The 19,505-nt window shown below is 38.4% G+C and overlaps 1 protein-coding gene across 1 annotated transcript; it reads right to left on the bottom strand.

Annotated features, from left to right (window-relative positions):
• Positions 1–548: 548 nt before the first annotated feature.
• LOC131332982 (probable ubiquitin-like-specific protease 2B) lies at positions 549–18,399 on the bottom strand. Its single transcript, XM_058367285.1, has 17 exons — positions 17,981–18,399; positions 16,435–16,769; positions 16,258–16,345; positions 16,077–16,150; positions 14,157–14,351; positions 13,953–14,028; positions 11,827–11,935; positions 10,218–10,325; positions 9,889–9,963; positions 8,518–8,649; positions 7,990–8,190; positions 7,848–7,903; positions 7,665–7,758; positions 5,306–5,396; positions 3,841–3,960; positions 1,887–2,306; positions 549–1,478 (listed from the first exon to the last, which is right to left on the bottom strand). Exons 1-17 carry the CDS (start codon positions 18,123–18,125, stop codon positions 756–758), a joined length of 3,042 nt encoding a protein of 1,013 aa, XP_058223268.1. The 5' UTR covers positions 18,126–18,399; the 3' UTR covers positions 549–755.
• Between the last annotated feature and the right edge of the window lie 1,106 nt (positions 18,400–19,505).

Raw genomic sequence — 19,505 nt, 5'->3', positions numbered from 1 at the left:
GATATCTAAATATTCTTAACAGATTGCGGACCTGAGATGGGCTTATAAAATGAAAGTACGAAGGGATGAGATACAGAGAGGATCTTATCCCTACATACATTGGCCTTTCCCCTACCTTAAAGAGTAGTAGTACCGACCATGAAACCCAGCACATGAAAGCGTCCATGAAAACATATGAACACATGAACGGTCCAAATTCACAATACTTCATGAACACTTTTATGTGCTGGGTTTTATGGATCCTAACACTTTTGTACCTTAAGACAATCCAAACAATGTGCGTGCACAGCGCAGTAACCCTCCTGCACACCCCCACCGATATTTCCACCCCCCTCGAAGAGCCATCCTTGGAGCTAGGTTATTCTAATATAGACAACGTTTGGAGAACAGATGACTAGAACAGATCCGTGAAGGCCTTACTCTATTCCTTGTCAGGAATAGCAGCCTTAGAGCTTCTACTACTATCAGCTACCTAACTGTCGGGTAATAGGGGGGGTTTTCGGAGAATAGGTACTCATAAGAAGCCTAACGTGAAGAACCGAACTGGATAATACAAAAATCCAAGTGGTTATATATATCATTCCCATTCCCCAACTTAAATGTAGCCTTGAGCCTCGCTCATTGTCCATACAAAATCATCACACTATTCACACCATACCATTCAATATCCTAGTGATATCCTAATTTAGGCCTACAAGAGGGGCAAAGTAAAATGGAAACCCAAAGCAACAAGAAAGACGACCTAGCAGCCCAATTTACAAGTGCAAATCATTTGAAAGGCGCAGTCTTTTAGAAGGCTGTTGCTCATCTGATTCCGGCATTATATCATCACCATGTCTTTTAGAAGGCTGTAGCTCATCTGATTCCGGCATTATATCACCACCAATCCTTTTGGCAGCTGTCTCATTAACAGATTCTATCACCAATTTACCGTTAATCCCATCTGAAACCTCTAGCCCATCGGTCTCAGAAACTAAATTATCAACAACCAAACACACCCCACCACCCGTAATTTCTCCATTTTTTTGGTCCAATTCGGGTAGAACTTTTGGACGAGAGATGTGATGATCAACATTGCCATTAGAGTTAAGCATATGATCAGAGGACTGAGAATCCACAACATCAAAAATCTCACTAGGAGCAGCAGCGAGGCTTTCCGTCAGGCGCTCCACGTTTTCCATCAGTGGAGATATTGGTTGAACTATTTTCTCTTCAGTACTTGGATTTTCCGTGTTATCTTCCTGAAACTCGACTTCTGAGGAGTTATCATCGGAGGCACAAACCGGTGTTTCAAGGGATGGGTCAATATTTTCCTCTCCTGTTTCAAGGGATGGGTCAATATTTTCCTCTCCGGATTGGTGAACTCCTGGGTTGCAGGAGGTCTCTGCTCTGAAATCTCCGGACGAGTAGGGAAAAACACAAGTTGCAGTTTCGTCTGACTGCGAATAGATAAAGTTCCCACCAGCTTCAACATCCTCCTGTCAAACAGACACAAAAGACACAGAATGTCTAGCCTATTATCATCCCAACAATTTGCAAGACTCACCAAACAAAACAAAACAAAAAACACTTGGCAGACTCATCAAAAAACTAACACCAATATAAAGACCATTATAAAGACTACCAAAAATTCAAGGACTCGTCCAAAGAGCTGCAAGAACTTCTATTAGTTTCCAGGTGCAATTATTTCATATTTGAACTTCGGCAGAAATAATTGATTTTAACAAGAGTAAATATGAGAAAGTGAACGAAACTGCAATTTCGTGCAAGATTCAAACATGATTACCATTTGAAGTTGGCAACAGGTAAACATCACCAAATCATCCATCATCGTCCCGATTGTAATCCTAATACCACGTGATTAGAAGAAGGTGAATGGAAAATACCTCCATTGCTGACATGACACCATTAAACTCACTAAAAGATGCTGCTCGGTCAAAAGTCGGAAACTGTCCATGAAGAAATGATCCTGTAGTAGCTCCTTCCTCGAAAAACTCCCTCAAAACCAAGCCTGAATCACCAGCACATTGAGAAGATGAGGGTAAGAGAGTAATTTCAATCCCGTCACCCTCTGGAGAACTAGATAATTTCCCACGACACCTCTTTGAAGGACTGCATCTCTCTGAAATCAACTCCACACCAGTTTCAATCTCGCTATTACTCGCCGGGTAGTTAGAAACAGAGGAACAAGGATTTCCACTGCAGGCAGCAGGAGAATTTTCCTTTTCAAGGATGTCACAGATTAGATTCTGGATTTGAACACGCTTTAGAGAAGGCTCAGCGGCCGGAAACCAATCCCCATTAAGCTGGAAAAAATAGTTTAACATTTATGTTTAACTAAACATGAAAAAGAGAAAAATATAACTATGAGGTACCTATATATAATTAGTTCCTGCAAAGACTACCGCGACAAAATTCAAAAATAAAACTACCAGTCAATTTTTATCTAAAGCATTAGATTAGAAGTCTTGAGATAAATTTCATCAGAGTTCAAGATTTTTCTTGGCAACAAGTACTGGATTGACCACCCAACACCATACAAAGAAAATATTTACGGATTCAATAACAAACTTCTGGGTTGCACTTACAATCCATGTGGTATTTTCTAAACAAAGAAAGCATCTCTAGTACCAGTTCAGTTTCATAACTACAATGAACTCCCCTACTTAGGGAAGTGTGTTGATAAGAGGCAGTTGGGAGAACAATATTTGGTGTGTCAACCAAACAATTTCTTTTGCACCCAAAATACCATTAGTTTTCACATTAGAAGATCCTTCAGCAAAGCAAGGGAACAAAATGTAAATTGGTAGTGCCTCTATTACAGTATTACTGCATGACAGATCTGACAGGGGAGGCTAGCGTGGACGAGATAGAATTCAAAACAATAACCTCCGTAGGATGGTAGGGGTAGCACATGGGTCACAAATCCTCTGGTAATACCCTCCTTCCCGCTCTCAATCCTTGCTTTCACATATTTTAGCAGTTTGGAATGTTTTCAAAAGATGCTTTCACGCTTGCGCTCGTGCATGTATTATGTGACTTAGAGTAGAAGTGAATGAAGACTAGACAAGCGAGAATAGATTAAGCTGGTTTGAACATGGCTATCTTAGATTGGTGGATGTGTCGTTAGCAGTGATATGGTCAAGGTAGATGGTAGCACTACGGTGGGGTAGACCAAAATTGACTTTAGAGTCGGTAATTCGAAAAGAAGTTTCTTGGATATCATGGAACAAGGTGCTCTCGATTGAGCCCAATTGAGTAAACAAATTCAAGTAGCCGAAACCAATTCGTTGGGGCTTAAGGCTCGGTTTGGTTTGAACTTTGGAGGTCAGTGCAGAGTCCCCCAAACCACACCAGTTTTGTCCGTATTCAACCACAGGATGGTCTGCGTAATTTCCCCCTACTGAAGCAAGGGAAAGATGTAAACAAGCACAAAACGAAAGTCACTCTTTTCCCCTCACCAACATGGTACTGTCCATGAGAACAGAAAGGGTAAACTATAGAAACACTTCCTCAAGATCGTGTTTCTGATAAATAAAGGAATACCCTTTCAGATTTCTGAAATGATATTAACACACCTGGTCAAAATCATGACCTCACCGTGCTTACAAGAGCATGAGTTTTATGCCAAATGGCTCTATAACACCTCATAAACATGAATATTCGTGGTACTCAGAAAGGGAAAAAAAAACATAATTTAGATGCATTTGACGCTTAGATACAGATTGCACTCAATGCCTAAACCGGAGTCACCCGAACAGCCCGAGAGAAGCATCGAAACCCTGGCATTAAGCAAAATGAGAGGCTAATGAAATGGGATGACAAGTATGAGCCACTTACGAAGGAGGAGAACTTTGATATTTTGAATGGACTGAAGCTAAGTGGAGCATCCTTTAAAAAGCGCTCCACATAGTGAAGCAAGAACAGGCCACAGTCGAATGAATTTTGCTGCTGTGGTAGCTGCACCAAGCATAAAGCAAATATCAGAACATTACACATACCCCAAAACCGGGTGAGCATGAAGCCACATTTACATTTCTGCATATATGAACATTAAGACTGCATCACGTGTCTTGTTTTTGGTGTTCTCGTTCCAAAAAAGTGCAAAGGTGTTCATATCGCTGATATCCGTAGAGCCTAGAATCTCTTAATCAAATTTCACAATTATTAATTTTCTTTGAAGACATCTTGCTGTAATTTATTTACTTCTGTTTTCTCGTGAATCATGTACTCACTTTTAACTTAAGAGTTAAGATTAGACATTCTGGCTTATCCATAAAACTGCTACAATAGCCAGAACCACTTTCTTCATTGCAGAACCACTGTCAGCTTTTCTAAATTGGAGAACTTCAAACAATTATCGACTGAACATACTAACTAATAAAATTACCTAATGTGGAAAGGGTTCAATGGTATGTTGAAAAAAAGAAGAACAGTCAGAATGCAAATTGTAACCAGCTCCATGAAAATACTAATAATTTATCTTGAGGATCATGATTGTGTAGAAATTTGGATCATGATTGTGTAGAAATTTTATCAGCTACATAAAGTTAGAGAAAAACAGCATTAATCCTCTTTCGCCCTAATCTCCTGGCTGTAGTTTCTTATTCCCATCAAAACCAACATTTTTTTGTATGCTTTCAGTGGAAGATTTAAATTATGAAGATGTACCATGATGCAATTGTATCGTACTTTTACTGGGTATGGAGGTTTTTCCTGTATAGTTTACGAACAAAACGGAGAAAGAGACACGAATTAAGAAACAAGTATATATAAGCTATGAAGCACCGACACCTCTAGATGTCGACGTATCGCAATGTCATACACGGGGACACACCCCATAATTTAATTTAAATTTTTGAGGGGGACACCGCAGAGGTCAAAGTGTAATTTTTTTAAAAAAATTACGGGTCAAACTGTAATTTTTTAAAAATAATGGGGCCCAAATTGTAAATTTTTTTAATTTTGGGGGGTCAAACAGTAATTTTTCAATAGGGTTGTATTGAACTTATGGATGTCTTGTTTTGTTTGAATGGTATTGGAACTATGGATTTTTCGTTGTCCACATTTTGCCATTTAAACTTGAAAAAAATTGCAAAAAAATATAAATAAATATACACATGCCGTGTCCCCCGCCGTGTCCGTGTCCCCATTTTTTTAGAATTCCCGTGTCCGTGTCTGTGTCGCCCCACCATCATAGGAACTAAAAAATGCACATATTAGTGTTCTCTTTTGAAACCTATGTAGCACGTTGAAACTCACTTTCAAATTTGATGCCAAATATAAACTAAAAGTAGAACAATACCTCCAATGGGACAAATCTCAAATTGAAAAATTTTGAGGAAATATCTTCACAAGTCTCCTTGTGCTTTTCTTTCCACTCCTCCCACAGGTAACTGTATTTTCGAGTGAAAAGGCGATAAGATTTAACAACCAACATCAATAAGCTTTGGAACAGTATCAAGTAAACATAAAGAATTACAAATCAGCAATTCAGTGGAGAAATGACCTTGCACATCAAAGATCGTAGTGTAGCAATAAATAAGTGCACAATTTTGGGGAAGCGGCGAAGCTAAGAGATATGGTGAGTATGCTATCAATATATGAATCATGATTACAATCACTTATTTCTTAAATCAGCTCGCTGTGGAAATAAATTTACAAAAATCTAATTACCGATAGGTTCAAGACGCTTTGAATAATATCAATTGTTTGTTAATATGATCCCCCGTCTCTTTTGGTTCTAGTTGTTGTGAGATGCCATTACCAGTCGTATATGCGTTTTAAGATTGTTTCTTAACATGCTCAGGAGCTTTTACTGGTCTGAAATATTATTATGAAATCTTCTAATCAACATAAATGCTCCTTAATCATAGTCAGTCACCACTTCAATCACCATACCCGTAATGTTAAAGATTCATTTCAAATGATAAGCATTAAATCTGTAGAAGTGTGAGCAGTCAAGTTCACAGTAAAATAGGTGTAATCACTCTTCTGAAAACACAGGCATTCATTGAATGTACACAAGTTTGCACTGACCAGCATTGGTAGGAAGGCATTAATGGAAGAGCAACAATTCAGAGTTTTCGGGTAGACAATGCAGTAACCGAGCCTCTTTAAAAGAAGGGCTTTTTCCAAGTTCCCATAAATCAACATGTCCCATTCTAGTAGAACTACATCACTTGGATAGTGGAAATTTAGGACCCTATTGTATATTTACCTTTACCAACCAACATAGCAAGCCATGCGTCTAATAATGGACTACGACTTTGAGAATTTCCTTGGTGTAATGCTTTATTCATACGCCACAAATCTAACACCTCATTCTTTAGATAGGTTGTTGGAGCAGCCAACATGATACTAATTTTATAGAAAGAAGAAGAACTATTATGTTGCAACAGCTTCGAGGTCACTTTTAAACCCCAGAGAATCTAGGATATTGATGGTTTTTTGTATGGTTTCGATGAGGGATTCAACCCATCCTTCATAACTACTTTCCCCCGGCCCCTCTACCACTGGGATGAAAAAGAACTAGAGTCTTAAAACAGTATTTCATGGACAAAGGCACGACACTGAAACAGACAAGGGACGACATTCTACAAAAATAGAGTCCAATATGTGAATATATAAGAAACCTTAACAACAATCTACATTAAACCACTCTAATCATGAGGGCATGAGTTACTATACATATTCTTTTCGCAGGACTACTTCAACAGCAGAGCTTCTTTCTTTATCTCTTTCTCTAACTGAGGCAAGGCTTTGTACTTGAAAATGTATTTCCGTTATTTCAATACGAGTGGATGATAACATTTTCATATACATATTCGACCGCATTAAACCTTAATCCCTTACAACCGTGCCCAGGGCACGTCTAGACAGGACAGATGTGCTCTTGCTGTAGATGTGCTCTTGCTGTTCACCTAATGTATCTAACAGGAGAAAATGAAAATAACAAATCAGACATGCAAAGTAAGGTGTAACAAACATCCTGGCCTGCCCAGGGAGTGTCGGTTTACGACGCATGTCTGGCATGGATACATAGACTAAGTCTCTGCGTTTCATAGCTTATTTGTCAAATCAAAACAACTATATACCAAAATTTGTTCCATCCGTCCTTTTAAATATTGATTTCAGCTTCTAGTCCAAGAGCAGGTCCACAACACATTGTTTTACTAAGGCTGGCTTCAGTGGGCAAGGCCAGAGCTGTCTCAATTGAAAGTGTTGCAAGGCAAACAGAAAGGCAACAGTATATGATGCTGTGGTGCACACACCAAAAGAGTCTACTTGTGTCTCAAGACTCTGAACAATAAAACTGCATGATAACTAACAAACCGCAGCGACTTTATAATAATGGGTTACGCTTTTTCTCTGTCCTTAGATTGACAGAAAAAAGTGATCCCCAAAGTTTTGTTAAGTGTATCTGTATTCGTTTCTTTCATCCGATCTTTGGTTAACATTTTGGCATATCCTTCTTAATGATAGAGAAGCTGGACAAAGTTAAGACACATTATCCCAACAGTTATTAGTCAACTGCTCGAATTTCTCCACTAACTAATTCTTCAAACATAAATACATCTTAAGGAAGCTAAAAGGATAACCGCGACTTGAATATACAAAAATGTACTCAAACCACATAATGAATTTCAGAACTACCAGAGTACCTCTGAACAAGGTCTTTGAGACCAGTATGACTTCCCTTAATAGAATCCATATGCAGTATGCATGGTACTTTAAGTGGCTTCTCCATATCTTCATCTGAAACATGTCATACATAAAACAAAGAGGACAGGTCAGACAGTTGCCACACTTTGACTGTGAAGGATAAGTTTCTACCAAGAACTTGCCTTGAAACTTAGCAACTTCACCCGGATGACATATCACTATTAAACTCCAGTGGTAACTGTAATAAAACGAGGATTGAATGTAAGTTCAATCTTAAGAAGTTATTTCTGAATAGGAATAAGGATTGGTAAGCTTATGTCATACTTAAAGTTTATGGGAATAAACACATAATCCTTTTCAAACAGATTCACTTTTCTTGTCCATTTACGAACACGCTGAAAAGCAGCCCTGCCCTCAAAAGCACTCGATGGATCTTTGTCAAGGTCGATCAGCTTCCGAAAGAAGAAACTATTGAAAAAATGGAACCTGTGCCTCTCTGACGGTTGTATTTCATTTTTCAGATATCTGCCATCGATTGAAATTTTCAGTAAATCATGTTACAATGCAGCAAATCAACAATGAAATCTTCTTAGTTACAAGTAAACAAATAGATACGGCAAAATGAAGAATAAAGGGAGCTCTTTAGTTAAGTTATACCAACTGTCACTCAAAAGGGTGCAGTCCAAGGTTCAAATGCAGCAAGGAAGGGCAAGCCCACATGAACCTTTTACAACGTAAACCTAAAGAATGGAATCGGCATCTTCCAAGTCCACTAATGTCTTTCCTTCAGGCTAAAGGAAAGATTGTTTCTCAACAACTCTATGAAAGAAAAGTTCGGTAACAGAAACATACTTGATATAAAAGTCAATGATTGTATCATTGACAAATGTGTCTGGCTGTAATAAGTCAACATCCTGCTTACTAATTGTAACAGCATCAGAATCACCCTTCGGATAGACAACTTCCTCAAAAGGCTCATCAAAACTGCAAAATAAGGCATTGATTAAGCACGTCAAAACAAGAGTAAGCCAGAAATTAGACACTCTGTAAACAAAAATGAGAAGAGTATATAGCGAGCAAAGTTCAAATGCAATTTAAAGCCAAGCTCCATATCCATAATCAAGACATCACCAATTTTCAAAATGTTGATACAAGTCCTGAACTATTTAACATGAGTGGAAAAAAAAAGCTCAAAGGAATTTTCCCTCCCAACATTGGTGCTGAACAAAACACTCAAATTGATAATAGAGCAAATCAAGCAATCAAATACAATCATTGAGAAATAAGTTTCTTGACCCCTGAAACAAAAATGCAATCCCAGAACTAATATAATGGCACAATGAGAGCGAGAGAGAGTGTACCAAAATATCTTAGACTAGTTCTGTGTCTTCCATGTCAATTGAAGATTACCATCAATCTTCAACAAAAAATTTGCAGTTCAATATTTCCTCAGGCAAAACCATAGTCAATTATAGACACTTTGATCTTATTGGTAACACCCTTTGCAATCTCTCCCTCTTTGTAAATAATTAAACTTAGATAATGAAAGTGTTCACTATTTCTCTTATTGGGTTTCGAATCTTCACTTTTTTGCAATTAGTACTTGCCTAGCCACTAAATTATATCTCAATTTTATTCCTACTTATTTCAAACCATTTTGACCCCAATGCATCACTCCAATTTTTTAATGTAGCATTAACTCCTCTCTTGGTTTCATGATTTTATCCACTAAGACTATATCATATGCGAAAAACATGTTACCCTTGGACATTATCGTGACTATATCTAGTCAACTAATTCTTGCAATGGTGTCCCCCGAGAAAACATAACAGCCACATTATCTCTTTTTTGGTACATTGGCAGCAAAAGAACACAACCCCTCATTTCAGCTTTAAAAAGTTTCTTCCACTTATGCATAGATGAGGAGAATGCAAATAGGGAATAGATATCGACGTAAGAGTTGAAAAGGGATAAATGCTTAGACAGTGATGGGTAAACAGAATATGACATATGAATGCCACAAATATCAAAATCCCAATAACTTCCAAATCATTTAAGTAATGAAGAGAATATAATGAGTACAAATACAAAATGGAACGTGCAAGAATGGGCAGATCAATGTTTGACAGATAGCAAAAGAATATCAAGTACTAGTAAGAGTGAGTCCAAAAGTAGCAAAAGTCACAGAAAATGACAAAGGATACAACAATTTCACAAACTCACTTGGCCAAATAACTTTTCTTTGGAATGCGTATCCCATTAAGCCCAGGTAAAGCCTCTCCATCCCCTCCCATGAGACTACAAGGAGATTAACAAGTTATAATTAAATAGAAATACCGCAAACATACCCATAAGAAACCAAAGCCCCTCAAACAATGCCAAATCCTACAATTTAAACAATTTTTCCCCAAATAGAAAAAAATGTGCTGCAGTTTTAATGAAATTAAGATGTAACATGTTACAAATATTTCCAAGTACTGCATGTCCAAATCCACAAATTTTATAACACCTCTCACAAAAGGAATACAATAAGTAACACGTTACACGAATACTAGTAGCAATCAGCCCACCCTATTTGACGGTGAAAGAACTTCTTCCCCTCCAATGCCTGAATTCGAGTTGCAATGTTATCATCCGGCAACCTTATACCATGGGGCGAGCTAAAACCAAAGTCACTAGTCACAACCTATGTTTACCAAGAACGTCGATTCTTCTTGTATGAAGCATGGGAAAGGGTTGCACCTCATGGTCCAAAATTTGGTATGATACGGACAGCAGGCTAGGGTTGTGTAGACTTCACTACTAGAGTTTAGGTACTCCTATATGTATATGTAATTTTGATTTTATAAAAAAAACATGTGCCTTTCTGCAGAAGGTGAATTCCAATAGGAAAACAGCAAGATATAAGCATTCATGGTAACACTAGTTGCACTCTAGGGACTTCCACAAACTTGGCAAGAGGGAGGGCCAGCAGGATGGAAAGAGAAAATGGCAACCAGGTTTTTACTTTGAAATGTTAGAACACGACAAGATAAACTAAATGACTACTCTCTTTTTGGATAGGTAAATAATCTGTCACTTTCCTTCAATAATCTCCTTATACTTAGAATCGCAACTCCATCATAACTACTCTCAATAAAAAAGGTACCAACCACCCCGAAAACAAGTATTTCGACTCTTAGCAATAACAACCATCTACAAAGCACTGACAAGCCTAACAGCTCAACGTATCTGAGCATGGGACACCGAGACACGTGTAACAGGACTTACAATCGTATAGGAAAACTTCATTAAAATTTTTAGCTAGACACATCTAGAACACATATATTCTAATTTAGACACAGTAGGGGCACAACAGGGCAAGTTTTAGAGCTTAATAAAGTTAGTTCAGGGTCAAATGGTATTTTTTGTAAACTTAAGAGTGGATTTACAAACAAAGACATCTATAGCGAGATGACCTAAATCTTATGAGCATCTCCAGTCCTCTTTGTGATTTCCAACCCTTCCCTCCCTCGCAGCGACTGTGTTCAAATGCCCTAGATCTAGCGGTGGCAACAGATATCGACATCATTAACTCCGACCAGGTACTTTCTCCATCATAAATCAATTGTGGAAACTAATTTATGTTTCATTAATTTCGGTTATATGGGAATACAACAATTATAAAGGACCTATACCAAGTTCAGCAACGGAACCACAAGAAACCGCTATGAATTTAGCCTTTAAGTCTTTGACATATTAATCTGTTTTCTTTTGGCAAACAATAGAAGGTTATGAAATTATAAGACAAGCCGACCCAAAAACAGTTTGCGAACATACAATTATTTCTGGAGAAAAAAGTTTACAAACATGTTGACATTTCCTAGCAACTTTTATATTGCAAAAAACGCAAGAGATCTTTTATCAAAAATCACGGATTGATACGAACTCAATAACTGGAAACCAGATCTTTTCACCAAAACGAACTCAAAATTGACTATCCAACATTCGCACAACTAGTGAGTATCTAAGTTTATGATTAATGAATTTTACTAAAAGGAAAAAGTACTGGGAAAACATCTTTGTTGCTGATCTGGGAAAAAAAGAAGAAAGAAACTGATACATGTCCTGATAACAAGAAATGTAAGCAGGAAAAAGATAATGGCCACTTAATATACTCACTCAGAACCAACATTCCATTGAGCCCTATATCTCATATCCAAAGACATTATCTCTTCCTGCTTCTTGTACCAATTTAGTTCAGCTGCAGCAAATTGCAACTCCTCAATGCCTACATGCAGTTTGTACAGGCACAGGAAAAAAAACTATTAACATCCCAATTAAATAAATTAAACCATTCTCATAAACAGGTAAAAGAAAGCAGAGTTGCATACCACAATCCCTATAACAGCTTTTACTCCTTAGTTTTATGTTTTTGCTAAAAAAGTAATATACGGAACCCATTCTACATATGTAAAAGACATAGCAGCTGGGAAAAATATAATTAACGAACTCTTATCAAACTAGTCTTTCTGTTTTATCAGCAGATCGAAAAACCCTCAAAAAAACCAGCATTTGCAGACTCCTCAAGGTAGCACAATGAACGCACTCAAAAAAAAAAAAAAAAGGATAGCACTAATATATCGTATCTATAGGGGTTACTTAAAAGAATTATCCCTACATTCCGATATTAAAAAGTCAATTGAGGGCGAGAGAATGGGAAGAAACAGTACAGGACATTCCCCAAAGTATGGGACACCCTTTTTGGCTGGCTCTGTTTATACAGGTTAAATTAAACAATAAACATAAAGCATTGCGGATACATTAGGTGCATAGTTATTCCATTCTTTTAGATGTAGTTAGTGAGATTTGAACCCCTGTCAATTGCATGGGAGTACATGGTGCCCACCACATGGCTACCACTCCACTTGTGCAGTTATTCCATTCTTAACATCTCTCCTATATATCTACACTACTATCCTTTAACAATAATGTATCCACCTTGCAGTAAAATAATATTGTCACAAAAAAACCTATTTGCCTTCGTCTTTCCCAATATGTGTATTGGGACTTCTTCAATTATCAGAGTGGTGGTAGACAAGAGAAGAACGAATGCATGGCTTTTAACGGCTATATGCTTGTTCATAATCTAGGTTTTTAATCCTCATGCCATTTTTCCTGCAAAGCTCGGGCCATTTGCGTTTCAGTTGATACCTAGGTTTTCACTTGACGGTACATGGGCTGCATCCCTAGATCCTCTCTCATCATCCAAATACTTTTGATATCGAAGGAAAATAAGGGAGGCTATTCAGAGGGGTGGTGGAGGTTGTCTCTCAGGAAGGAAGCTTGAGATGGCGGGTAAAGAATGTCCGTAGAGAGTTGGCTTCCTGGAATCAATTCTGGAGACGAAGCGTTCATTTTGGCTATGAGCAGCGGCCAGCAGGAGTTTGATGACTCCTGAGGAGGGGAAACAGAAGAACCACAGTTGTTTCAGGAGGTGGCCTCTATCTCAAGCCTCAGCGAAGCCTTGGGGCTTTGATCACCATTGGTGGAAATTGTGAAGTTGACATGGAATATTTTGTGAGAAGATGAGTTTCATGAGTAGATGTGTTTGTGGTTTAGTGCAAGATTCGTTGGCTGCTCTAGTTATATGGGCCAACATGATCAATTGACTAGACAGAATGGCCAGGTGCGCTCATTGGCACACCTGTGAGGATGAAAAGGTGTTACCCACGATGTGAAAACCGATGTGGATGACTCATCACAACAGACATTGCTATATTGATGAAGAAGCATCTTAGGTGGATTTGGATTAATGTTTGAGTGGATGGCAGAACCAAAAAAAATCTTATAGAATTTTCTACAACGGGCCAAGCACATAAATTTGCAAAATAGAACACAAGGGTTTAGGTGCAAAAACAATGGCATGGTTCACTGCAAGTAAACTGGCATGGACGAAGTCAATGTACTTGCCTCTCGCTCCATTTATCATGTCTTACAAGTTTACTGACCGTTTGATTCTTTTCAAATTATATCCAAATTCCAAAAGGTAAACAAATAGGATGTGAAGAACCTACCAATAATTACAATAGAGATAACTACATGTGCAATAGCACAGAACCTAAAGGGAAATCAAACCAATAAAGAGTTACAGGGGACACATGCTTTAGATTCAAGAACCCACAGGAAAAGGTTGAGCTAAGGAAAATGTTCCATCAAAACATTAACAATAACAAGAAGGTGATGTATCATTGATAGTAACCAAGCAAAAAGCAGAATTAGCATAAGTTCCACTTAAATAGACCAACCTGAAGTGCCTTGTCCACCTTTGGCGTGCATTTCATCTTTCGATATCAAGCGAAGTTTTACCATAGCCACGCGAAGCTGATTTCAAAGAAGAAAATTAACATTCAATCTCAACTCTCACGCACATACAAACAACAAACATCACCATGAGAAGAAACTAAATAAATAGTGTCAAACACTGAATGTAAGAGTTCTCTGGGGCCTACCCTTTCAGACCACCGTGAATCAATATTAACAATATCATCGATTCCCCATTGAAAGCTAAAGGTTCCTTCATTACCGTCGCTAGTTGAACCCTTCAGTTCAACGCAACTGCTGGTAAAAGTTAACACAGACTCTGTACAATATCTACCACGATATACAACATAATCTGGACAAAGAACTGCCACATTCCTGTTGCCCTGCCAGTCAAACCAAACAATTAGTCACAACAAAGGAAGAAAGCAGACAAATGTGTTGAGAGTTCTTTTTAACCGCATTGAATTTTCTTTAAAAATGCAAGGGGAGTTAACCAGAGTGGTTGGAAGGGGAGAGAGACCCAGAGGTTGAGCACTTTCCTTCCCCTACAAAATTGGAAGAAACCCAAGGGGAAGTGAAGTGATTGGTATAGAACGTTTTCAATACCAAGTGTACCCCTCAGTTACACATTTACTATCCTACTTTGGCACCTCCACTCCCTTTTGCAATATCTTCAAAAAAAAAAAGGAGGGGAAAAACTCCACCCTTCCTTTCCCTTGGTTAAATATTGTAAAGCCAAACAAGAGAAAGGCTACCGCGTCCCTTCCATTCCCTTGACTCCCTTCCCCTCCTTCCCATGGTAAGTTACACTTCCCTGTACTCCCCATCCACTCTATCCAAATGGGGTCTAAAGAAATTAAGACAAATGATACCTCATTCATGCAATGATTCAGGATAAGGATATAAGGTGAACTAAGAAATGATAGAAATACACTTAATGGTATTCCATTGAAATCTGACAGGTCCACAAAATAAAAAAGGGAAAAAAACTGAAATGGTCTTTGTAGTTTAGTGTTTGTGTCAACTTGGTCCCTGCAGTTTGAATTGACTCACTTTGTAATTTCCATTTTGTTCTACTTATCAAAAACTTTCCATTTTGTTCCAACTTTGTCCAATTACTAACTGCCGTTAGCCTCCGTTAACCCTAGACACAAATGGGTCCCTTTTCTACTGAATTACCGAACCCTTTCTTCTCAAACCTTGCAGACCTGAAGCCTTTTCCTAAAAAGCAAAACGGAGTCACTTTTTTCTAAAAATCAGGTTCTCTGGCCCGTGTTCTTTTTTCTAAAATACTTGAATTATTCTTCCGATATTCAAAAGGTGGCTAGGCACACCTAAACTCTATACCCGGTGGAGATAAGTTTTTTTCTAAACCCCTTTTGTGGCCCGAACTATGGCCAGACCTAATTCTCCTTTACCTGGAGATATGTAGCCAGCTTGATGAAAGCTCGGTCCCTTTTGAGAATAAAACCCACTTCATTTTCTAAAATTCAAACATTTTTAAAAAATATCCGAACCCCTTTTATAGAACACAACTCCTCATTTTTCTTTCTTTTCAAGAACCACGTCACAATCCATAGGAATCGGATCACTTATTCAGACCCTAATCCCTCACTCCTTCCCCCCGAAGGCGAACGAAACACGTTTCGGTCGAACGTAAAATCTCGGGCGCAACAAATGGAGAATAGAACAATGAGGCTCTCTATTTTGGTTTAGAGGTATATTAGGGTAAGAGGAGAATGGTAGATTATGGTTTTAACCCTAGAAAAGGGGCCCATTCGTGTCTGGGGTTAACGGAGTCTAACGGCAGTTAATAATTGGACCAAGTTGGAACAAAATGAAAACTACAGTGTAAATCGAGCCAATTCAAACTACAGGGACCAAGTTAACACAAACGCTAAACTACAAGGACCATTTCAGTTTTTTTCCCAATAAAAAAATACATATCTAAATGCATACATCGAACACTAAACCTATTTTCCTCCAATACAATACGCAAAATAAACAAAGAGTTATCTAATTTTGTGAAGCAAAGTAAAACATTTAGTCGAATCAAGGAAACTGAGAACAGACTTATGATGATGCACAACCACAACAAGAGAGATTACCATTTCCCAAGTGCCGAGGCAATGACCAGATGATGGCACATGCCCATGCCCATGCTCATACCCATCTAACGCAACTGTGAAAAGAAAATTACACTAAGAATGAGCAAGGCAGATATCTAACATGCCGGCATAAACATATGACAAAGCAAGAGACAGTTGTCACAAATATGATAGAATCTACCCTCATCTTCTAGGATATGAGAAGAAGTTGATGCAGAATCCGCACTCATGCTTTCATCAGCATCCGGAATCACATCAACTGACTCATCCTGAAAAAGAGTTCAGCATTAATAAGCATCTCTTGATAAAATCTTTCTGGGCTCGTACCAAAGTTTAGTAAAGGTAAAACTCCGATTACATTAGATTGAGAATCTTGAAGGGCACAATTTAATTGACTGCTGTTGTAGGGTGAAGCTGCTTCAGGGCTTGAAGACCTAGATTCCAGTTGAACAGCGAAACTTCCTGGCTTAAATTCATCCAGCATAACTTGTGGGTGGTGCTTGTCGCTCACGGAATTAAATAAACCAAAATCACTTAACCCGCCCGCCTGTTTGGTAACAGGGTTTTCCCCATCCGAGCCAAGATGGATACGTGAGAAAGCATTGTCACAATTCTGATCATTCTCATCCCCATCGACATCCACACATGGTAAACTACTCATATCTTTTGATTGAAAATTGGTTCCCTGTGCAACTGGATGCCATACACAGAAGAATAAAAGAAAAGTATAAGCACCGAGCAACAGAGATACCTACATTAAGTAAGTTTATATGTTAAAAAACCAAAAGCAGCAGCTATAAACCCTAACGGAACCTCAAGGCTCAAACCCATACTCAATCTCAAGCTTGAGTGAAGACTCAACTCCGTGGTCAATACCCAGATTCAAGGATTCTCTGTAACTTCCAAATTTACCATTCTGCCGCTAATGAAGCTTTTACAAAGATGTGCACTGCGCATTTTGTATAATGCTTACAACATGGTCTATCGTCGCTTTTAGTCAACTATATGCTTAAATGTGGGTTAGCCTGCCTTTTAAATGAAATGGATCTTCCACTCAAATTAAGTAACCTTGATCTTCCTAAAGAATTGTTCTCGTATTTTTCTTCGGTATTATTTACTTTCACTGAGTTTTTTGCTCAGCTTTTTGTTAAAAAAGTTAGGAGCAATCCTTCGGTTCAACGAGAGGAATCAGAAAAATCTCTAAAAAATAAATTGAATTTCAAAAAAAAAAGTTCACATAGGACAACACTAAAAGGAAAAAAGACAAATGTTTCAAAAAAATTCTGTCTTTATTGAACTTTAAAAGTATTTGGTCGCAAATTTTCCTTTTCAGACTACCCTCGCTCGAGACGTATAACCAACCCAAGCTAACGAAATGACGAGGGAAAATACCAAAACAACTTCTTAAGAAGAACACGGCCTGAAAACATGACTCAAGGGGTGGACAGTGGTCCATAGAATAACTGGCAGCTGGCACACGGAATTGAATCAGTTCAACAAAGCAATTTCGTTCCCACAAATAAATCAATCCCACAGCAACTACCTCTACAAGATTGAATGCATACATGCATGCGTACATTTCCAAATGCATACGTACACATACGTTATATCTCTAGAAAGCAAGGTTTTACTAACGGTACGGTAGGGACTGATACTGATGAGATACCGGAAATGCGATTAGTGTCATTTACCCACATGTATAATATATGGGTATTGATTTTCGCACTCTTTCTGTGGATTTACAATATTGTCCTTCCAAGCCAATTAAACGTTTATTTTGTCAATTCACATTACAAGACGACGAGAAGGGGTGTGGTCATAAAAAAGAGGGTGAAAATCAATTACCATGTTATATTCATTTATTAAACAGGAAAATAATTTTTAAAAAAGTCCGGAGTCCTTACCGCTTTGGAGGAAACTATACTTGTCGACGGCGGCGCTAGGGTTTGTGTATTTGCTGAGTAACTTGGCCGAGGCCAACTCGGCGAGTTCATCTTCCGCGCTGAAATCGAAGACTTGAAAGCTCTTGCAATCGCTCTTCATTCGCATACGTAGGTGAGAGGAATCGAACAGGGAGATCAGAGGGCGACAGGAACAGGGATCGACGGGGTCCGTCGATAATAAAGCTAGGGTTTTATGGAGCGATCACTGTGTTGGATCGGAATTTCGAGCGGGGAAGGAGGAATTAGGGTTTATTGTGCGTGACGAACGAGGGGAGGGGTTCGGACATTGTCGTCGATTGAGATTTCAGAGAGAGAGAGAGAGAGCGATGGTAGACTTTGACTCTGTAGGACGCTAGGCAGGCAGTAAAGGCCGAGGACATTTGAGAATAGACGAGGAAGTTCACGCGCTAGGGCAGCGCGTGAGGGAAATACGATTGGATAAGGATCCGTATTGCATCCTCTTTATGGCATTCCTCGGTTAGGATAAATACCGCATTGCGTGTGCTCTGTGATGATTGGAAAATTCTAAAATCAGTCTAATGAACTGACGGTAATAGGTGTGTAAGTGTGTATTAAATTATGTAAAAAATATATAAAAATACGTATTTTTTTTGTGTTTTAATATGTTTATCGTCAGCCCAGTGGGCCCAATGGACTGACAATAGTAAGACTGCTGACGATAGTAGGTGTGTAAGTGTATATTAAATTATGTAAAAAATATATAGAAATACGTATTTTTCTTATCTTTTAATATGTTTATCGTCAGCCCAGTGGACTGACAATAGTAAGACCGTTGAATAATTAGTTCCGAATCGGGGAATGACGATAGTAGGTGTGTAAGTGTATATTAAATTATGTAAAAAATATATAGAAATACGTATTTTTCTTATCTTTTAGTATGTTTATCGTCAGCCCAGTGGACTGACAATAGTAAGACCGTTGAATAATTAGTTCCGAATCGGGGAATGAAGCTGCGATTATTCGAGTCGTTCGTTGGGAAATTTAAAATTATAGATCTCATCTTGGTACCACGTAAATTCAGGTCATTCATTGCCGAAATGAAAATCTAGATCATTAGATTACCGAAAGGACGGTTTCGGATGGTCCGCACAGTACCGTGTTGTGCACCATCCGCACAACATGCCCCTAGGTCCGCAAATGCTAGTAATAGAAAGGAAATGAACTGTGCTAGCGTGTACAGCGGGCTTTTGGGCTTATCTCGGGTTCAACAAAGATAATCGGAACCGCTCATGTTGTTCAAAATATTTTTTTAAGGTCCTTACAAAAAATCAGTTCAATCCGATATCGTAAATGAAGTTTATGAAATGTCTATATTTGCTAAATTACTAGCCTAAATTTTGAAGCGAAATTGGACTCGTAAACACCCTAATGATATCTGATGGAGCTAATTTTTTACCGAGACCCCAAAAAAAATATTTTGAACAAAATGAACGGTTTCGATTATCTTTGTTGGATCCAAGATAGG

Source organism: Rhododendron vialii, chromosome 7a (genome assembly GCF_030253575.1).
Source record: "Rhododendron vialii isolate Sample 1 chromosome 7a, ASM3025357v1".
Taxonomy (NCBI): Eukaryota; Viridiplantae; Streptophyta; class Magnoliopsida; order Ericales; family Ericaceae; genus Rhododendron; species Rhododendron vialii.
This window is presented reverse-complemented; position numbering and strand designations above follow the sequence as displayed.